This window comes from Papio anubis, chromosome 4, assembly GCF_008728515.1.
Source record: "Papio anubis isolate 15944 chromosome 4, Panubis1.0, whole genome shotgun sequence".
In the NCBI taxonomy this organism is placed as follows: Eukaryota; Metazoa; Chordata; class Mammalia; order Primates; family Cercopithecidae; genus Papio; species Papio anubis.
In genome coordinates, this window is record NC_044979.1 from 127,643,669 (window position 1) to 127,659,452 (window position 15,784).

The window sequence follows — 15,784 nt, forward strand, 5'->3', positions numbered from 1 at the left end:
GCTGAGGGGGAGGATAGCTTAAGCCCAGGAGGTTGAGGTGGCAACAAGCCATGACTGCACCACTGCACTCCATCTTGGGCAACAGAGCAAGACTCTGACTCTGAAAAAGAAACAATGAAAGAAATGTTGCAAATGGAAATGACAAGTGGTGGCAGGAATTGGGCTCTGCAAGACAATAAACATAACTTGGACTGGAGAGTCAGGGACAGCCTCTTAGAAGAAACAGCCTTTATGCCAGGTCAAGTTAACCAGGAGGGATAAAGGGAAGAAAAACCCAACATAGGGACCAGCCTGTGGTCAGAGCTTCTAGCACCCGCCCCAGGCCTCCACAGTAATTTTTTTTTTAGAGACAGGGTCTCATTCTGTAGCCCAGGCTGGAGTACAACCTCCCCTTCCTGGTTTTAAGTGATTCTCCTGCTTCAGCCTCCCGAGTAGCTGGGATTACAGGCGCACACCACCATGCCCGGCTTATCTTTGTATTTTTAGCAGAGATGGGGTTTCACTATCTGTTGGTCAGGCTGGTCTTGAACTCCTGACCTCAAGTGATCCACCCACCTTGGCCTCCCAAAGTGCTGGGATTACAGACATGAGCCATCATGTTCAGGCCTAGACTGTTGTTGAAGCCTCTTTTCCTCTTCTCTTTCCTAAGTTCATTTCTTCTTTTACACCCTCCCCCCATCATTGCTCTGCCCATTCAAAGCTGGCTGTGGCTGGCTGGGACAGGACAGAACAGAACCCCCTATCCTCAAGTTCCAAACCCACACTCTCCAACAGCCAGGCTTGAAGATGGGAAGCTTCAAAGGCTTGTGACAGCCCGGCTGAACCACTCCAGCCTGGACGGCTCCCTTCAATTCCTGCCCCGGGGAAAACAGGCAACAGGCATCTCCTGAAAAGGCTGCTGATGTCGGCCTTGAAGGGGAGGTAGACCCCTCATGCTCTAGCACATTGACCCCATTTACCCACTGTAGACACAGGGGATATGGGGAGGGTGGGGGGCAGGTCAGGGCATGAGGAGGGGCCCTGCTATTGGGCACTCCCTCACATAAACTACAGCATGGAGCTCAGGGGCCTGCCAGTCAGACGGGAAGAATGGCATCCCAATGGGGTAGATCAGGCCACCTATCCCCCTACACAGGGCACAGACCCCAGGGCAGGGCAGGGCAGGGCAGGGCCCCCCACAGTCCCACCCCAGGAGAAAGGCTGTTCAGCAGCCATGCCCACCCACCCGCCCTGCCTGCTCCTGGCTGCACTGACCACGATGGCATAGGAGTGGGCACCGCCAAGCCTCAGCACCACTCTTGTGCGCAGGTCCTGGGTTCATTGCTCCGGCAGGGTCACCTCCTGTTCATACTACACCTGGCTGACAAAATGCCGCAGCCACCAGTCCTGGCCAATGTCGTTGAAGCTGGAAGGAACCGGCATGTCCAGGGTGGGGCCCGACTGTGGAAAGAAGGGCCAGTCTCAGCTCCTAGGCCCCCAAAGGGATCCGGGACCAGTGTGCTGCACAGCTGTGCCCCCAGGCCTAGCGCAAGCCCTGACACATAGCAGGGAATCTTAGCAAAACAGACAGATAACTTGCTGAGGACAGGTCAACTGTCAGGGCGGTTTGTGCACCTGGGCCAGTGGGGCCAGGAGTCCATCCTCGGAGTGGATGGGGCCCAATATCTCTCGAAACACGAGTGAGCCCAGGGCCTCATCCCAGCTCGAGGCAAGAAGGTTTAGACTGGTGACTAAGAGGTAGATGACCCACTGCCTGTCACAGAGAGCTTCCTCCCTGTGGTTGGGGGGTTTGAGGGGGCTTTCCTTAGGACACTGAGTGGGGCGCACACTAGCACCCAGTTCTCTCCTCTCTTCCTCCTGCACTGAATACCACAAAGTCAGAAAAAGAGGATGCAGACCAGGCAAAAGTGGCCCAGACCTTACCCAGTCCCACTTCTCTCCTGGCCACATCCAAGTCAGGAGGGGAACAGGGGTGGCGTCCTTGGCCTGTCACATCCTGTCCCGTATCTGAAGCTTGAAAACCAAAGGACCTTCCTGCCTTGGCAGGGCTGACCTCAGGACATCTAAACTGTCCCCTCCTCCCGATCCCTGGGCCCAGCTCTGTGCAGCGCCTGCCGCTCTGGCCCCCCAGTGTCGGGGTGGCTCATGCCTGTAATCAGCGCTTTGGAAGGTTAACGTGGGACGATGGCTTGAGGCCAGGAGTTCGAGACCAGCCTGGGCAACGTAGTGAGACTCTATATCTTAAAAAAAAAAAAAAAATTATTATTATTTTTAAGACAAGAATCTCACTCTGTCACCAAGGCTGGAGTGCAGTGGGGGTGATCTCAGCTCACTGCAACCTCTGCCTCCTGGGTTCAAGTGATTCTCTTGGCTTAGCTTCCCAAGTAGCTGGAATTACAGATATGCACCACCACACCCGGCTAGTTTTTATATTTTCAATGGAGATGGGGTTTCACCATGTTGGCCAGGCTGGTCTTGAACTCCTGGCCTCAGGTGATTTACCCGTCTCAGCCTCCCAAAGTGCTGGCATTACAGGCGTGCGCCACCAAGCACGGGTACATTTTTTCTTTTCTTTCTTTTTTTTTTTTTTTTGAGACAAGAGTCTCACTCTGTAGCCCAGGCTGGAGTGCAGTGGCGCAATCTCTGCTCACTGCAAGCTCCGCCTCCCGGATTCATGCCATTCTCCTACCTCAGCCTCCCGAGTAGCTGAAACTACAGGCCCCGCCACCACACCCGGCTAATTTTCTTTTTTTCTTTTTTTTTAAGCAGAGACAGGGTTTCACCGTGTTAGCCAGGATGGTCTCAAACTCCTGACCTCGTGATCCGCCCGTCTCGGCCTCCAAAAGTGCTGGGATTACAGGTGTGAGCCACTGCGACCGGCCTCGGCTTTTTTTTTAATTAGCCAGGGATGGTGGCTCCAGCTAACTTGCAAGGCTGGGGTGGGGGGATCGCTTGAGCTCAGAAGATAGGATTGCACCACTGCGCTCCAACATGGGTGACAGGGCCAAACCCAGTCTCAAAAAATTTTTTTAAATTAAAAATAAACACTAAAAAGATAGATACTGCCCGGGCTCAGCCTTCGCCCACGGAGGGGACTCCGCAGAAGCGCTTCCTCCTCCTCCTCGGCCATCCTGGGTCCCCCCGTCCACCTGTCCCCCAACCCGGCGCACCCAAGCCCGTTGACCTTTAACCTCCTCCGGGCTCCCAGCTCCGGACGCCCAGGTGAAGGAGCCTGCCGGGGGGCCCGGGCTCCTCCACTCCCGCCCCCGGGCCGCTCCTAGAAACCGCCGCACCTGATGTCGAAGAAGTCGGCGCCGAAGCTCCAGAGGCCTCCAGCTCGTTGCGCTCCCGCAACGGCCTCTCTCGGGGGTATAACATTCAGCCCTGCAGCGCCAGGGCGCAGTCCCACAAGAGCGGCCCGAGTGCCTACCAGGTGTCAGGCAGCCCCACAGACCACACTTCCTGCTCCTCCCTGGGCCGCCGTCTACGGGTCTAAGAGCAGCGCGGGAGGAGCCCTGCATCTCGCGCGACGTGACGCGCGACGTACGTGACGCGCGACGTGACGCGCGACGTGACGCGCCTGAGGCCATCCTCGCCATCTTTGTTGAGGGCGACTGCCAGTCCTTGAGGGGCTGGGCGGGGCCAGGTGCTACAGAGTGGAGTCGGTGGCTGGGAACCCAGGGCTAGGCCCTTCAAGCAGGACCCTCACCCTCAGCCGCAGCCAAGAAGGGTGAAGTCTGCTCCCCACCTCGGCCCAGTCCTGACGATCCAGGGCTGCACGCCAGGACAGAACCCCTGAGATAGGCGGGATTCCCCTCTTTCTTCAAGAAGCACTTCCACTGGCTTTCCCCAGCCGGACTCCGAGCAGGCTCCAGCAGAGCCTCTTCTATGCCTGTTGGACACAGCCTCTTGGAGGGATGCACGTCCTTGGGATGCGGCCCGTAGCCTTGACCCTGGGCCTCTGGGGCCCTGATCCTAACCCGGGGGCCAAGAGCTCCCTCTTGGCATTGCAGGCACGTAAGGATGCAGGGAGAGGGCCTGGCGCAGTGGCTCACGCCTGTAACCAGCACTTTGGGAACCCGAGCGAAGCGGATCACTTGAGGCCAGGAGTTCAAGAGCAGCCTGAACAAAATGTGGAAACCCCGTTTCTACTACAAAAAAAGAAAGAAAAGAGAAGAGAAGAGAAGAGAAGAGAAGAGAAGAGAAGAGAAAAGAAAAAAAGGGCCGTGGTGGTGGGTGCCTGTAATTCCAGCTACTAGGGAGGCTGAGGCTGGAGAATCGCTTGAATACGGGAGGCGAAGGTTTCAGTGAACCGAGATCACACCACTGCACTGCAGCTCTGGGCGAAAGAACGAGACTCTGTCACAACACACAAAATTGCAGGGAGAGGGTTTCCTGCGAGACCCCACCCTACTCCAGTAGGGAAGGCACCGTGTGGAAGAGGGTAGAGGAGGAGATCTGGAGACGGCAAAGGAGACATAGGTTTATGGAGGGGACTTTCATACAGGGAAGGTGCCGTGGCCATGGCTGGACATGAGAAGCACTACCATTTGTAAAAAGCATGCAGCTTACATAACATTTTCACCTAGCATCCTCCACCTGTTACTGGTGGTAGGTGTCCGAGTTCCTGGTGATGAATCCGTACACATCTGCAACTACCTCAATTCTTGCCTCCTCAGAAGAAAGAATCAGACTGAGGGTCATAAGGCAGAAACCTAAATGGAGGCAAGTTGCAGAGCAGGAGTAAAAGTTTGTTAAAACGTAGGCCGGGCACAGTGGCTCAAGCCTGTAATCCCAGCACTTCAGGAGGCTGAGCCGGGTGGATTATCTGAGGTCAGGAGTTTGAGAACAGCCTGGCCAACATGGTGAAACCCTATCTCTACTAAAAATACAAAAATTAGCTGGACGTGGTGGTCAGCGCCTGTAATCCCAGCTACTTGGGAGGCTGAGGCAGGAGAATCACTTGAGCTTGGAAGGCAGAGGTAGCATGAGCTGAGATTGCACCACTGTACTCGAGCCTGGGCTAAAGAGTGAGACAACATCTCAAAAAAAAAAAAAAAGAAAGAAAAAAAAAGTTTATTAAAAAGCTTTAGAACAGGAAGGATAGGAAAGAGAGAAAGTAAAACTTGGAAGAGGGCTAAGCGGGCGACCTGAGAAACCAAGTGCCCAGCTTAACCTCTTGACTCAGGGTTTCATAGGTTGGCATTCTTCCTGGATCTTGCCACTCCTGATTCCTTAGCTTGGGGCTCTGAACACACATTTTTCTTAGACCATAAAGTCATTGTCAGGGTTCACATTAGTTACGGATGTCAGGTGCCTCTGCCATAAAGAGGGGGCCCTCAAGTCCTAGGAACCTGGCCTGGACACAATTGTTTGTACAATTACTCCCCCACTCCCTTTTTTAATGCTCACCAAATCAACCTTCTGAAAATGGACCTTAATACTGGAAATGGAGTCCCCAGCGTAGTGAAAATAAATACATTCTAGGAACTGACAAAGCCTAAAGGCTTTTCCCCAAATGTTTATGCTCTTTTTCTCATATTTTCTTTTTTTAAAATTTTACTTTTATATTCCTTTAGTGAAATGTTTACTAAATGTTTACTAAATGTCTTTTAGTGAAATGCTTACATTAGGATAGAGTTCACTGTTTATGAGGCAGTTTTAGGCCAAATTTAACACAAGTTTAAAAAAAAGTAGGATGCAAAAGCTTATATAGTTTGTAAAAATCAGTAATTCAGGCCAGGCATGGTGGCTCACACCTGTAATCCCAGCACTTTGGGAGGCCGAGGAGGGTGAATTATCTGAGGTAAGGAGTTCAAGACCAGTGTGGCCAACATGGTGAAACCCAGTTCTACTAAAAATACAAAAATTAGCCTGGCATGGCGGCAGGCACCTGTAATCCCAGCTACTTAGGAGGCTGAGGCACGAGAACCGCTTGAACCTAGGAGGTGGGGGTTGCAGTGAGCTGAGATCAAGCCATTGCAATCGAGTTTGGGTGACAAGAGCAAAACTCCATCTCAAAAAAAAAAAAAAAAGGGAAAATCAGTAATTCAAAGTCAAAGCTGTTGGAACTTTAAATTATTTGGAGCTTTAAAGGAATGAGACTGTGGGACTTAAGTCACAGGGCAGACCTCTGTAACCTAGGCAGCTGTAATCTTTGTTCCTCTGATTAGAGATTAGCCTTTTGTTTACCTACATTGTTTTGTAAAATATTGTAAAAGACTAAAGGGCATGGCCACAGCAGCTCAACTGTAATCCCAGCACTTTGGGAGGTGAAGTCAGGAGGATAACTTGAGCCCAGGGGTTTGTGACCAGCCTGGACAACATAGCGAGACTGCTGTCTCTACAAAATATTAAAAAATAAAAAAATTAGCCAGGTGGGCAGATATATGGGAGGCTGAGGAAGGAGGATTGAGTGAGCCTGGAAAGCAGAGGTTGCAGTGAGCCGAGATTGTGCCACTGCACTCCAGTCTGGGTAACAGAGAGAGACTTCATTTCCAAAAAGAAAAAGACTAAAAGGTATCAGAGAAGATGCTTTCTTTTTTCTTTCTTTCTTTTTTTTTTTTTTTTTTGTTTTGAGACGGAGTCTAGCTCTGTCACCCAGGCCAGAGTGCAGTGGTGCCATCTCAGCTCACTGCAACCTCTGCCTCCCGGGATCAGGCGATTCTGTCTCAGTCTTCTGAGTAGCTGGGAATACAGGTGCCCACCACCACGCCCAACCAATTTTTGTATTTTAGTAGAGACAGGGTTTCACCATGTTGGCCATGCTGGTCTTGAACTCCTGATGTCAGGTAATTCACCCACCTCGGCCTTTCAGAGTGCTGGGATTACAGGCGTGAACCACCATGCCCAGCCAACGCGTTTCTTTTTCATTGTCAATCTCATACTGGGAATCACATCTTTTTTTTTTTTTTTTGAGATGGAGTCTTGCTCTGTTGCCTAGGCTGTAGTACAGTGGCACACTGCATCCTCTGCCTCCTGGGTTCAAGCAATTTCTCAGCCTCCCAAGTAGCTGGGACTACAAATGTGCACCACCACACCTGGCTAATTTTGTAGTTTTGTTTTTGTTTTTGTTTTATTAGAGTTGGGGCTTCATCATGTTGGCCAGGCTGGTCTTGAACTCCTGACCTCAAGTGATCTGTCTGCCTTGGCCTCTGAAAAGTGCTGGGATTACAGGCCTCTGAAAAGTGCTGGGATTACAGGACCCACCGGCCCATAAGGAAAGATTTTTAAAGGCAGGGAGGCTGAGGTTACAGGCAAAGTCATCAATCAATCCATAAAATGCTTTGGCCCCAAAAGGCGGGATATCTTGAAGCATCTTGGCCAGTCTGGTCTCAAAGTCCTGACCTCAGGTGATCCACCTGCCTCAGCTTTCCAAAGTGCTAGGATTACAGGAGTGAGCCACCATGCCTGTAAAAATTAGCCAGGTGTGGTGGAAGGTGCCTGCAATCCCAGCTACTTAGGAGCCTGAGGCAGGAGTACTGCTTGAATGCGGAAGGCAGAGGTTTGCAGTGAGCTGATGTTGCACCATTTCACTCCAGCCTGGGCAACAAGAGTGAAACTCTGTCTCGAAACAAAACAAAATAAAACAAAATGAAACAAAACAAAAAAGGCATAAGTGACCATTCCCCCAGATGTACATTGTGTATTTGGTGAAAGCCTGATCAAAGTCCGGGTGCAGTGACTCGTGCCTATAATCCCAGCACTTTGGGAGGCCAACGCAGGTGGATCTCGTGAGGTCAGGAGTTCGAGACCGGCCTGGCCAAGGTGGTGAAACCCCATCTCGACTAAAAATACAAAAATTAGCCAGGCGTGGTGGAAACCACCTGTAATCCTGGCTGAGGCAGAAGAATTGCCTGAACCTGGGCAGTGGATGTTGCAGTGAGCTGAGATTGCACCACTGCACTCCAGCCTGGGCACAGAGCCAGACTCCATCTCAAAAAAACAAAACAAAACAAAAAAACAAAAATAAACGAACAAAAAAACAATTTATGGCTTCACTAGAGGCTGACCAACTGATCCCCATTTCCTATCCCACCAGCCATAATGACAATTTTAATGAGACAAGAGACTCTAGTAACTTTCTCCTGATAAACGCCCACTGACCATGCACTAGTTCTGGCTGAATGACAGAAATTACACATCTGCATGCCTTTGTGTACTGAAAAGACCTTTTGACAGATAAAATCTAACTGTACATTTAAATGTTAAGTCTGCATCCCAAAATGAACATGGATTCTATATTACATGCATATTCATTAATTCAAAACACCTGTGTCAGGACCGCCTTCATGAATATTCACGGCTCCTCTTATAACCTGTTAAATATGTGTAACCATTCTGCTGTCCGATCACTATAGAAGCTGCAGATACAACTGACAGTGCAGAGCTTAATTATTAATCAATTTAATAATTAAGATTGAATGCTGGCCGGGCACGATGGTTCACGCCTGTAATCCCAGCACGTTGGGAGGCTGAGGCAGGCAGATCATATGAGACCAAGAGTTCGAGACCAGCCTGGCCAACATGGTGGAACCCTGTCTCTACTAAAAATTAAAAATAACTTAGCCAGGTGTGGTGGTGCACACCTGTAACCCCACCTACTCCGGTGGCTGAGGCATGAGAATTGCTTGAACCCAGGAGGCAGAGGTTGCAGTTAGCGGAGATCACACCACTACACTCCTGCCTGGGTCACAGAATGAGACTCTGTCTCAAAAAAAAGAAAGAAAGAAAGAAAGAAAGAGAGAGAGAGAGAGAGAAAGAAAGAAAGAAGAAAGAAAGAAAGAAAGAAAGAAAGAAAGAAAGAAAGAAAGAAAGAAAGAAAGAAAGAAAGAAAGAAAGAAAGAAAGAAAGAAAGAAAAGTGGCCCAGCTGCATTCCCCGCCCCTTGCATAGAAGTGGACCATACCTCTGAATATCTTCCTGGAGCCTCTTCTATCGAAACTTTGAGTGATGGTTGGATCTTTTCCTCCATGGATGTGGCAGATCACTCCTTCACAGGTATTCGAAGCAGAAAGGGGCATCCCTGGCGTCGTTTACCTCTTTTTGAGCTGGAGCATTTAGGTGGCTAAGAAAGGACAAGCATCCAGGGGAATCACCTAATGGCAATCAGGCGGGACCTGCCGACAAAGAGGTGTCTGGATCTCGCTGAGCTGATCATGTACAATGCTGGATACGAAAGACCCTTAATTGTCCATGGAGGGATCTTGCACTAAATCATTGGCAGCTTTGTCCAGATTTTATGCAGGACCTGGACGGAGTTGAGATCTAGCCAATATTTCTCTGTTTTTGTCTATGTGAAAAAAATAGGAAGGACGGAACCATATCTACCTTCCTAGGATATATGGGCTTTCAAATAAATACAGAAACAAAAATTGCCTGGTATAGTGGCCCACACCTTTAATCCCAGCACTTTGGGAAGCTGAATTGGGGGCATCGCTTGAGCCCATGAGTTCGAGACCAGCCTGGGCAACACAGTGGGACCGTCTCTACAAAAAATTCAAAAATTAGGCACACGTGATGGTGTGTGCCTGTAGTCCCAGCTTCTTGGGAAGCTGAAACAGGGGCATTGTGTGTGCCCAGGAGGTTGAGGCTGCAGTGAGCTGTGATTGTGCTACTGCATTCCAGCCTGGGTCACAGAGCGAGACCCAGTCTCAAAAACAAATAAATAAATAAGGTCAAAGAGTAAATACACAAAATCTGCAGATAAATGAGTAAAGCACTTTTATTCAGTCTTATTTATTTGTTTATTTATTTATTTAGAGAAAGAGTCTCACTCTGTTGCCCAGGCTGGAGGGCAGTGGTGTGATATCAGCTCACTGCAACCTCTGCCTCCCAAGTTCAAGCAGTTCTTCTGCCTCAACCTCCCGAGTAGCTGGGATTACAGGCGTATGCCACCACACCCAGCTACATCCAGCCTTATAATTAAGGATTAAAATGGTTCACCCTCACATAAAATCTGCCACCTCTGCCAGCAAGACTAATTATAAAATTCATCAGCCTCATGATTGAGCTGTTGTGTATCCATCAAGGGCAAGACACCCACAAATCATAAGCTACTATTTGACATAGCAGGTGGATGAGAGAAATGATTGCCTCCTTGTCATTTTTCAGCCAGTGGCCAACATGGCATGATACTGCACTCACGTTGTTAGTCCATGGCCATGGTGCAGGTGATAAGAGCTAGTGGGGAGTGCTCCTCTCTCTCAGGTGCAGATGGAATGCAGAGGAAATAGTAAGGGCAAAGCGTGTGCAACATTTGGAGAATGGAGCTATCATAAGGCACTATTATGTGGACCATTCTTTATTTAACAGATATTTATAATGAATTTTGGCTATGTACCAGGCACAGTTCTAGATACCAGGGATAGAGCAGAGAAGCAAACAAATTCCCTACTTTTTTTTTAAAACAAATTTCCTACTTTTACGGAGCATACATTCCAGTTAGAGGAGAGAGGACCAGAAATAGATAAATGTATGCTGTGCAGCAGAGATGCTTGGTAAGGGAAAGGGGAGGGGGTGTGACTGGGAGATTACCAGTTTGGATAAGTTGTCTAGGAAGATGTTTCTACTTTGGTAGAGACTGAACAGAGCAAAAGAGAGCAGAAGTCAAGAAGACAGTGGAGGGGAGAGTTTCCAAGGGAGCTGTGAGTAGCTAAGGCCTGAGGTTGGAGCACATTTGGTGTATTTGAGCAACAGCAAGGAGGAAGCCACGTGCCTGTAGTGCAGGGAGGGAAGCAGAGAGAGGTGGGAAGGGGCCAGGTCATGAAGGGTTTTGTGGGTCATTTAGGATGCTGACTTTCACTGAGTGAGATGGGAGCCGTTGGAGGGGCTGAGCAGAGAAGCGCAGGATCTGACTTAGGTTTTACACAGATACCCCAGTTCCTCTGGTGAGAACACGGCAAGGGATAAAGTGACGTCAGCTGGCGGCTCATGATATCCAGGCAAGAGATGCTGGTGGCTTGAACCAGAGTGGTCGTGGTAGGGGTATGAAAAGTGGAGGGCTTGTGAATAAATTTTAAAAGTAGAGCAGACAGGATCTGTTGACAGATTATTTGAAGTGTGAGAGATGGAAAGGAGCCATAGATGACCCTAAGATTTTTAGCCTGAGCAACTGGAAGAATAGAGCTCTCACCGAGGCTCTGGGGGGAATGCAGCTGGAGGGAGGGAGGAACAAAGAGCTGGGCCACCACCAACTCACAGAAGCCAAGCTATACAATTGGAGAGTATTTATTGATGAACATGCTTACTTGTTTGAATGAAGTGGAGCTTGCAAACTGGTGGCTCAGGAGCCAAATCTGGCTGGCCAATCTGTTTAGTTTGGTTCTCACAATATTTACTAAACAATGAAATTACTTGTTGATGTTTAAAACTCGCGGGAGTTTATATCAAAATCTGGATTTACGGCATCTTTTGGAAAAGTGAAAGATATGGCAATGCTGGGTGGTGATGAATAACAGTGCGGCTCTTCGGTAAAGTGTGCCGTGCTCAGTCCCCTACTCTCTCATTGTCTTACAGCCAACTGCTATCCTGTCTGTGCCCTGATTTCCTCATTTGAAAATAGGAGTAAGAGTAGTTCCTACCTCCTGGGGCTGTAAGGAAAATTAACAGAGATAACTTATGAGTAGCACTCAAATAGCATTCAGAAATGTGAGCTATTATTGTTATTGCTGTTATTATTGATATTATTATTATTACCTTGCCAGGCTTTGAGTTTGCATGAGAATTTCAGAAAGCTGGAAGATGATACTAACGGGTTGAGAGGTGAGTGAAGCTTCCCTTAATCAATAATGGCACCAAACCAGAAAGCAGGAGAGATGGAAGCACAGCTCACAGACACTTAGAAAATTGTGATCAGCCCCACGAATCAGAGTTAATTTCTCTTCTGCAGAGCTGGGACCAGCGGCCTGGATCACCCAGTGACTCATCTAATAGCCCTGTGAGTTTGCCCAGCTTGAAGCATCACAAATTACACTTGCAGCCTCCTTATCAGGCAAGCTAGGAAATTAAACCTAAATGGCTATGGTGTTGCTAAGTGATATGGTTGCAACACAGACACCTGAAGCTGAGACCATCACAGGCCCATTAAAGCATCATTTCCCACTGTGGCTAATGAGGTCTGAATCCTTTGAAGGAAACCTGCTGTTCTTTTTTAAAGTCAGAAAGTGGAGTAACTTGGTTAGAAGCAAGAGATAGAATTTCCCTTCCTAGATGCTAGGGGTTTGTGTGTTTATGGGTATATATTGGAGCTCTATGGCCTCTTGGCTAAGTGGTGGGGGTGAGGGAGATCAGAGACAGCCATTCTCCCTTCCTGGACTCCTTGACCCTGAGCCGGGAGGGGCCTGGCCAATGGCATCAGGCGGTGTTAGCCAAATGCCTATTGGCTTTAATTTGGGAGGCTTCTTAGGAATATGGGGCAGAAGGGGATGATGGTATTTTTGGCATTTTCTTCCTCAGGACAGTGTTTTCTTTAGGCGGCTTTTCCGTTTCTACAACAAAGTCCTAGAACCATTAATGGGGCTCCTGGACCCCGGGATGCTTGGGCAGCTAAGCTAGACCTGGAAGTGGACTTCATTTTCCCGTTTCTTTCCAGTCAGACCAACCATGTCCATTTCAGAGTTTGGTTCCTCATGGACCTGGAAAGATTAGAGCCTGGGCACAACCCCAGCAAGTAAGGCAGTGGCTGTATGTGGCCCCCTGAGTTCACTCAGGTAGGGACTGAGCATGCGTGTCACCAGCCCCGTGTGGCTCTTCTGAAGCTCCACAGCTGTGCTTGCAGTTAGCTGTTTAGTAAGTCAACACACTGGGGCTGTGTGGTCAGGGGTTGGGGGACTGGAGCCCATGGGTCTGCCCCAGCTCCCCTCTCTGAAAGGATATTCTCTACCTTCTCTGCTCTGGGCTCCTGAGACGGATTGGGAGAGTATTACCTCCCCACCCCCACCTCGCCTTTAATTAGTATCTTTCATCACATCTTCTCCACAATGCTGACGGTTATTTTTCAAGACTCATTCAAGTGGGTTGGGCCTCACATAACTTCTGCATGGTGATCTGAGTATGGGGCTTACTGGCAGCCTGGAGGACAGTGACTGCAGTACAGTGGGTGCGTTTGCCCCATCCAGGTCTGAGCAAGCCCTGAGCTTCATCTGCTGGGAGCTCTTGATAATCTGGCCTAGCTAGTTCCAGTCTTCATGAAAAGAAGAATGTGGAGGAGAATTCCAGAGCTGCTTTCTGGCATTCATTGTGTGATGGGAGACATGGCTGCCCCCAAAGGCGACAAGGACTTTTAGATTGGGGACATTTCTAAATCAGTCTACATAATCAAGTGCCTTCTTTGCATTTGCATTTTGTGAGCTTGCTGCAGGCTTGGACCTCTCTCCCTAAGGAAGAGCTGTGCTCTGCTGGAACTGGATGGACATCTGGGGACTCACAGGCTGGCCGCTGGTCTGACTGTATTTCCTACATCCCCACACACCATCCTCACAGGGAAGATGACACATGACATGCCATGAAACACTTGACCAAGCACAGGTCAAAGCTACCAACACATCCCATTCTGTACTACCTTGCAAATCTCGTGTAGCTGTGAGCTATGATTTATTTCATGTAGGTGTACCGGGGTGCTTGGGTCCTAGTGGTTACTTTTCATACCATTATTTTTACCAAGTGTTTTCTCTCCTAAATTCAATCAAAAGCTGCATGATTTCTATCCCCTCTACCACTATTTCCATTCAAGGAAGGAAACGCTGGCCAGATTTAGAGAGTGCCCCTTTCATTTCTTTGGAGGGCCATCATTTGCTTGGTTGCATATGTACTTTTCCTTGGTTTGTTCTTTAAAATAAATTTTTTTTTCTAGCAATCTTCCTGCCTCAACCTCCCAAGTAGCTGGGACCACAGTCGTGCGCAACCACACCAGGCTAATTTTTAAATTTTTTGTAGAGACAAGGTGTCTCACTATGTTGCCCAGGCTGGTCTCCAACCCCTGGGCATAAGTAGTCCTCCAGCCTTGGCTTCCCAAAGCATTGGATTACAGGTGTAATCCATGTCTGGCTTAAAACTTTTTGTTAAAAACAAAGACATAAACACATACACTAGCCCAGGACTACACAGGATCTGTGTGTAACTAGAGCAGGAGACCCTTCTACCTGAGAACTTTTGTCTTTGCTGTGTGATCTTTGGTAGGTTATTTAAGCTCTCCAGGCCTTTGTTCTCATTTGTAAGATGAGATAATAATAGCATCAATCTCAAGGAATTGTGTGAAGGTTAATTAATACATTTTTTAAAAGAGAAAACACTCAAGGGGTATTAACTATTATGATAAGAGTAGCAATGACCATGCATATTGGACTTCATAGATGGAGGAATCCCAGGCTCGTTGGACAGCTTCCCTGTTTCCCAGCAATGCTTTAACAAATCTATCAAATTCCCATTCTCCACCTAGGTGGCCTTGCCAGGGACGTGGCGACAAGTATAAAGGGAAGGAGCGATGGTTCTTCAGGAAGGTGCTGATGGAAGGATAACCAGGCCTGTGCTTTTATGAAATAGCAAGCCAAAATGGGGAACTTGACCTAGAGAATTTGATTAATCTCTTCGACTACATCAAAGGCAGCAGCGAAGCAACTTCTGTCGTGTGATGCCAATAACTAAAAGAGTATGTGCTGTCCTCCAACTGCCACTTACCAGCTGTATAAAAAGGGCCAGTTACTTAATCTCTCTGAGCCTTAGTTTCCTCATCTGTCAATGGGAATGATACTATTTTATAGGGTTGTTGTGGTTTTTAATCAGGTGGTATCTGTAGAATGCCTAACAAGTTTTTGGAACCAGGTGAAGGCTCAGTAAAAGCCAATCATTATGCTCATTATTATGTTTATTATACATCTTTTTTTTTTTTTTTTTTTTTTTGAGTCAAAGTCTTGCTCTTGTCCCCCAGGCTGAAGTGCGATGGTGCAATCTCGGCTCACTGCAACTTCCGCCTCCTGGGTTCAAGTGATTCCCCTGCCTCAGCCTCCCAAGTAGCTGGGATTACAGGTGCCTGCCACCAAGCATGGCTAATTTTTGTATTTTTAGTAGAGACGGAGTTTCACCATGTTGGCCAGACTGGTCTCAAACTCCTGATCTCAGATGATCCGTCTGCCTCGACCTCCCAAAGTGTTGGGATTACAGGCATGAGCCGCCACACCCAGCCTATAAATGCTCTTATTACGAGCTACCTTACAGCTTATGATTTACAACTGAGGAAGCAAGTTATTTCATGGCAGGACTTGTCCTGTGATAGTTCTCTTCCTCATCATGAAAGATGTCAACAGCACTCATCGGGATTCCCCCACCTCTGGCCTGGGCGGTTGCCCATGTGAAGATTGGGAGAAGGTGATGCCCACCTGGTTGCACAAGAGCTGGGTCTAAGTCATCCTGTCTCTGTGTGTATCTACAGCCCTACGAATGGCTCATGGCTCATGCTTCTATTGCATGACCAGGGATTCTGAGGATACTTTAGGTGTCCAGACTCAAACCTTCCTTGTCATTACCTCCTTCCTAGCTTTTTCCCTCTACCTAACAATTCTTCTTTCTCAGTTTCTCTTGAATGTGTCCCCCTTTTCTAGAGACTCAGTTGCGTCTTCCTACCTGCCTGCAGCCTCCTCTGGCTTTGCCCTCTTCTGCACCCTCCCTGAAATTGTTTTTGTCTCTCCAGCCCCAGTTCCTCATTCCTCAGATGACAGCACCCAGACTTTCATATGGGGATGGATAAGTTAGGAATGCATTCAGCTGCAAATAAGAAAGCTGACGCAGAG

The 15,784-nt window shown here is 48.5% G+C and overlaps 1 protein-coding gene across 6 annotated transcripts in view; it reads right to left on the reverse strand.

Annotated features, from left to right (window-relative positions):
• Positions 1-4,127, reverse strand: part of LOC103881521 (beta-glucuronidase-like) — an 87,176-nt gene extending 83,049 nt beyond the window's left edge. For 3 of the 6 annotated variants that reach the window (XM_021933601.2, XM_021933600.2, XM_031664887.1), the window contains exons 1-2: positions 3,294-4,127; positions 1,255-1,440 (exon numbers count right to left, since the gene is read on the reverse strand). In XM_021933601.2, the coding sequence (XP_021789293.2) occupies positions 1,351-1,440; positions 3,294-3,599 (396 nt within the window). In that variant the 5' untranslated portion in view covers positions 3,600-4,127 and the 3' untranslated portion in view covers positions 1,255-1,350. Of the gene's footprint in view, positions 1-46; positions 101-1,254; positions 1,441-3,293 lie in introns of those variants that run through there. The other 3 variants (XM_031664888.1, XR_004183026.1, XR_004183027.1) reach the window with 3 other exon arrangements.
• Between the last annotated feature and the right edge of the window lie 11,657 nt (positions 4,128-15,784).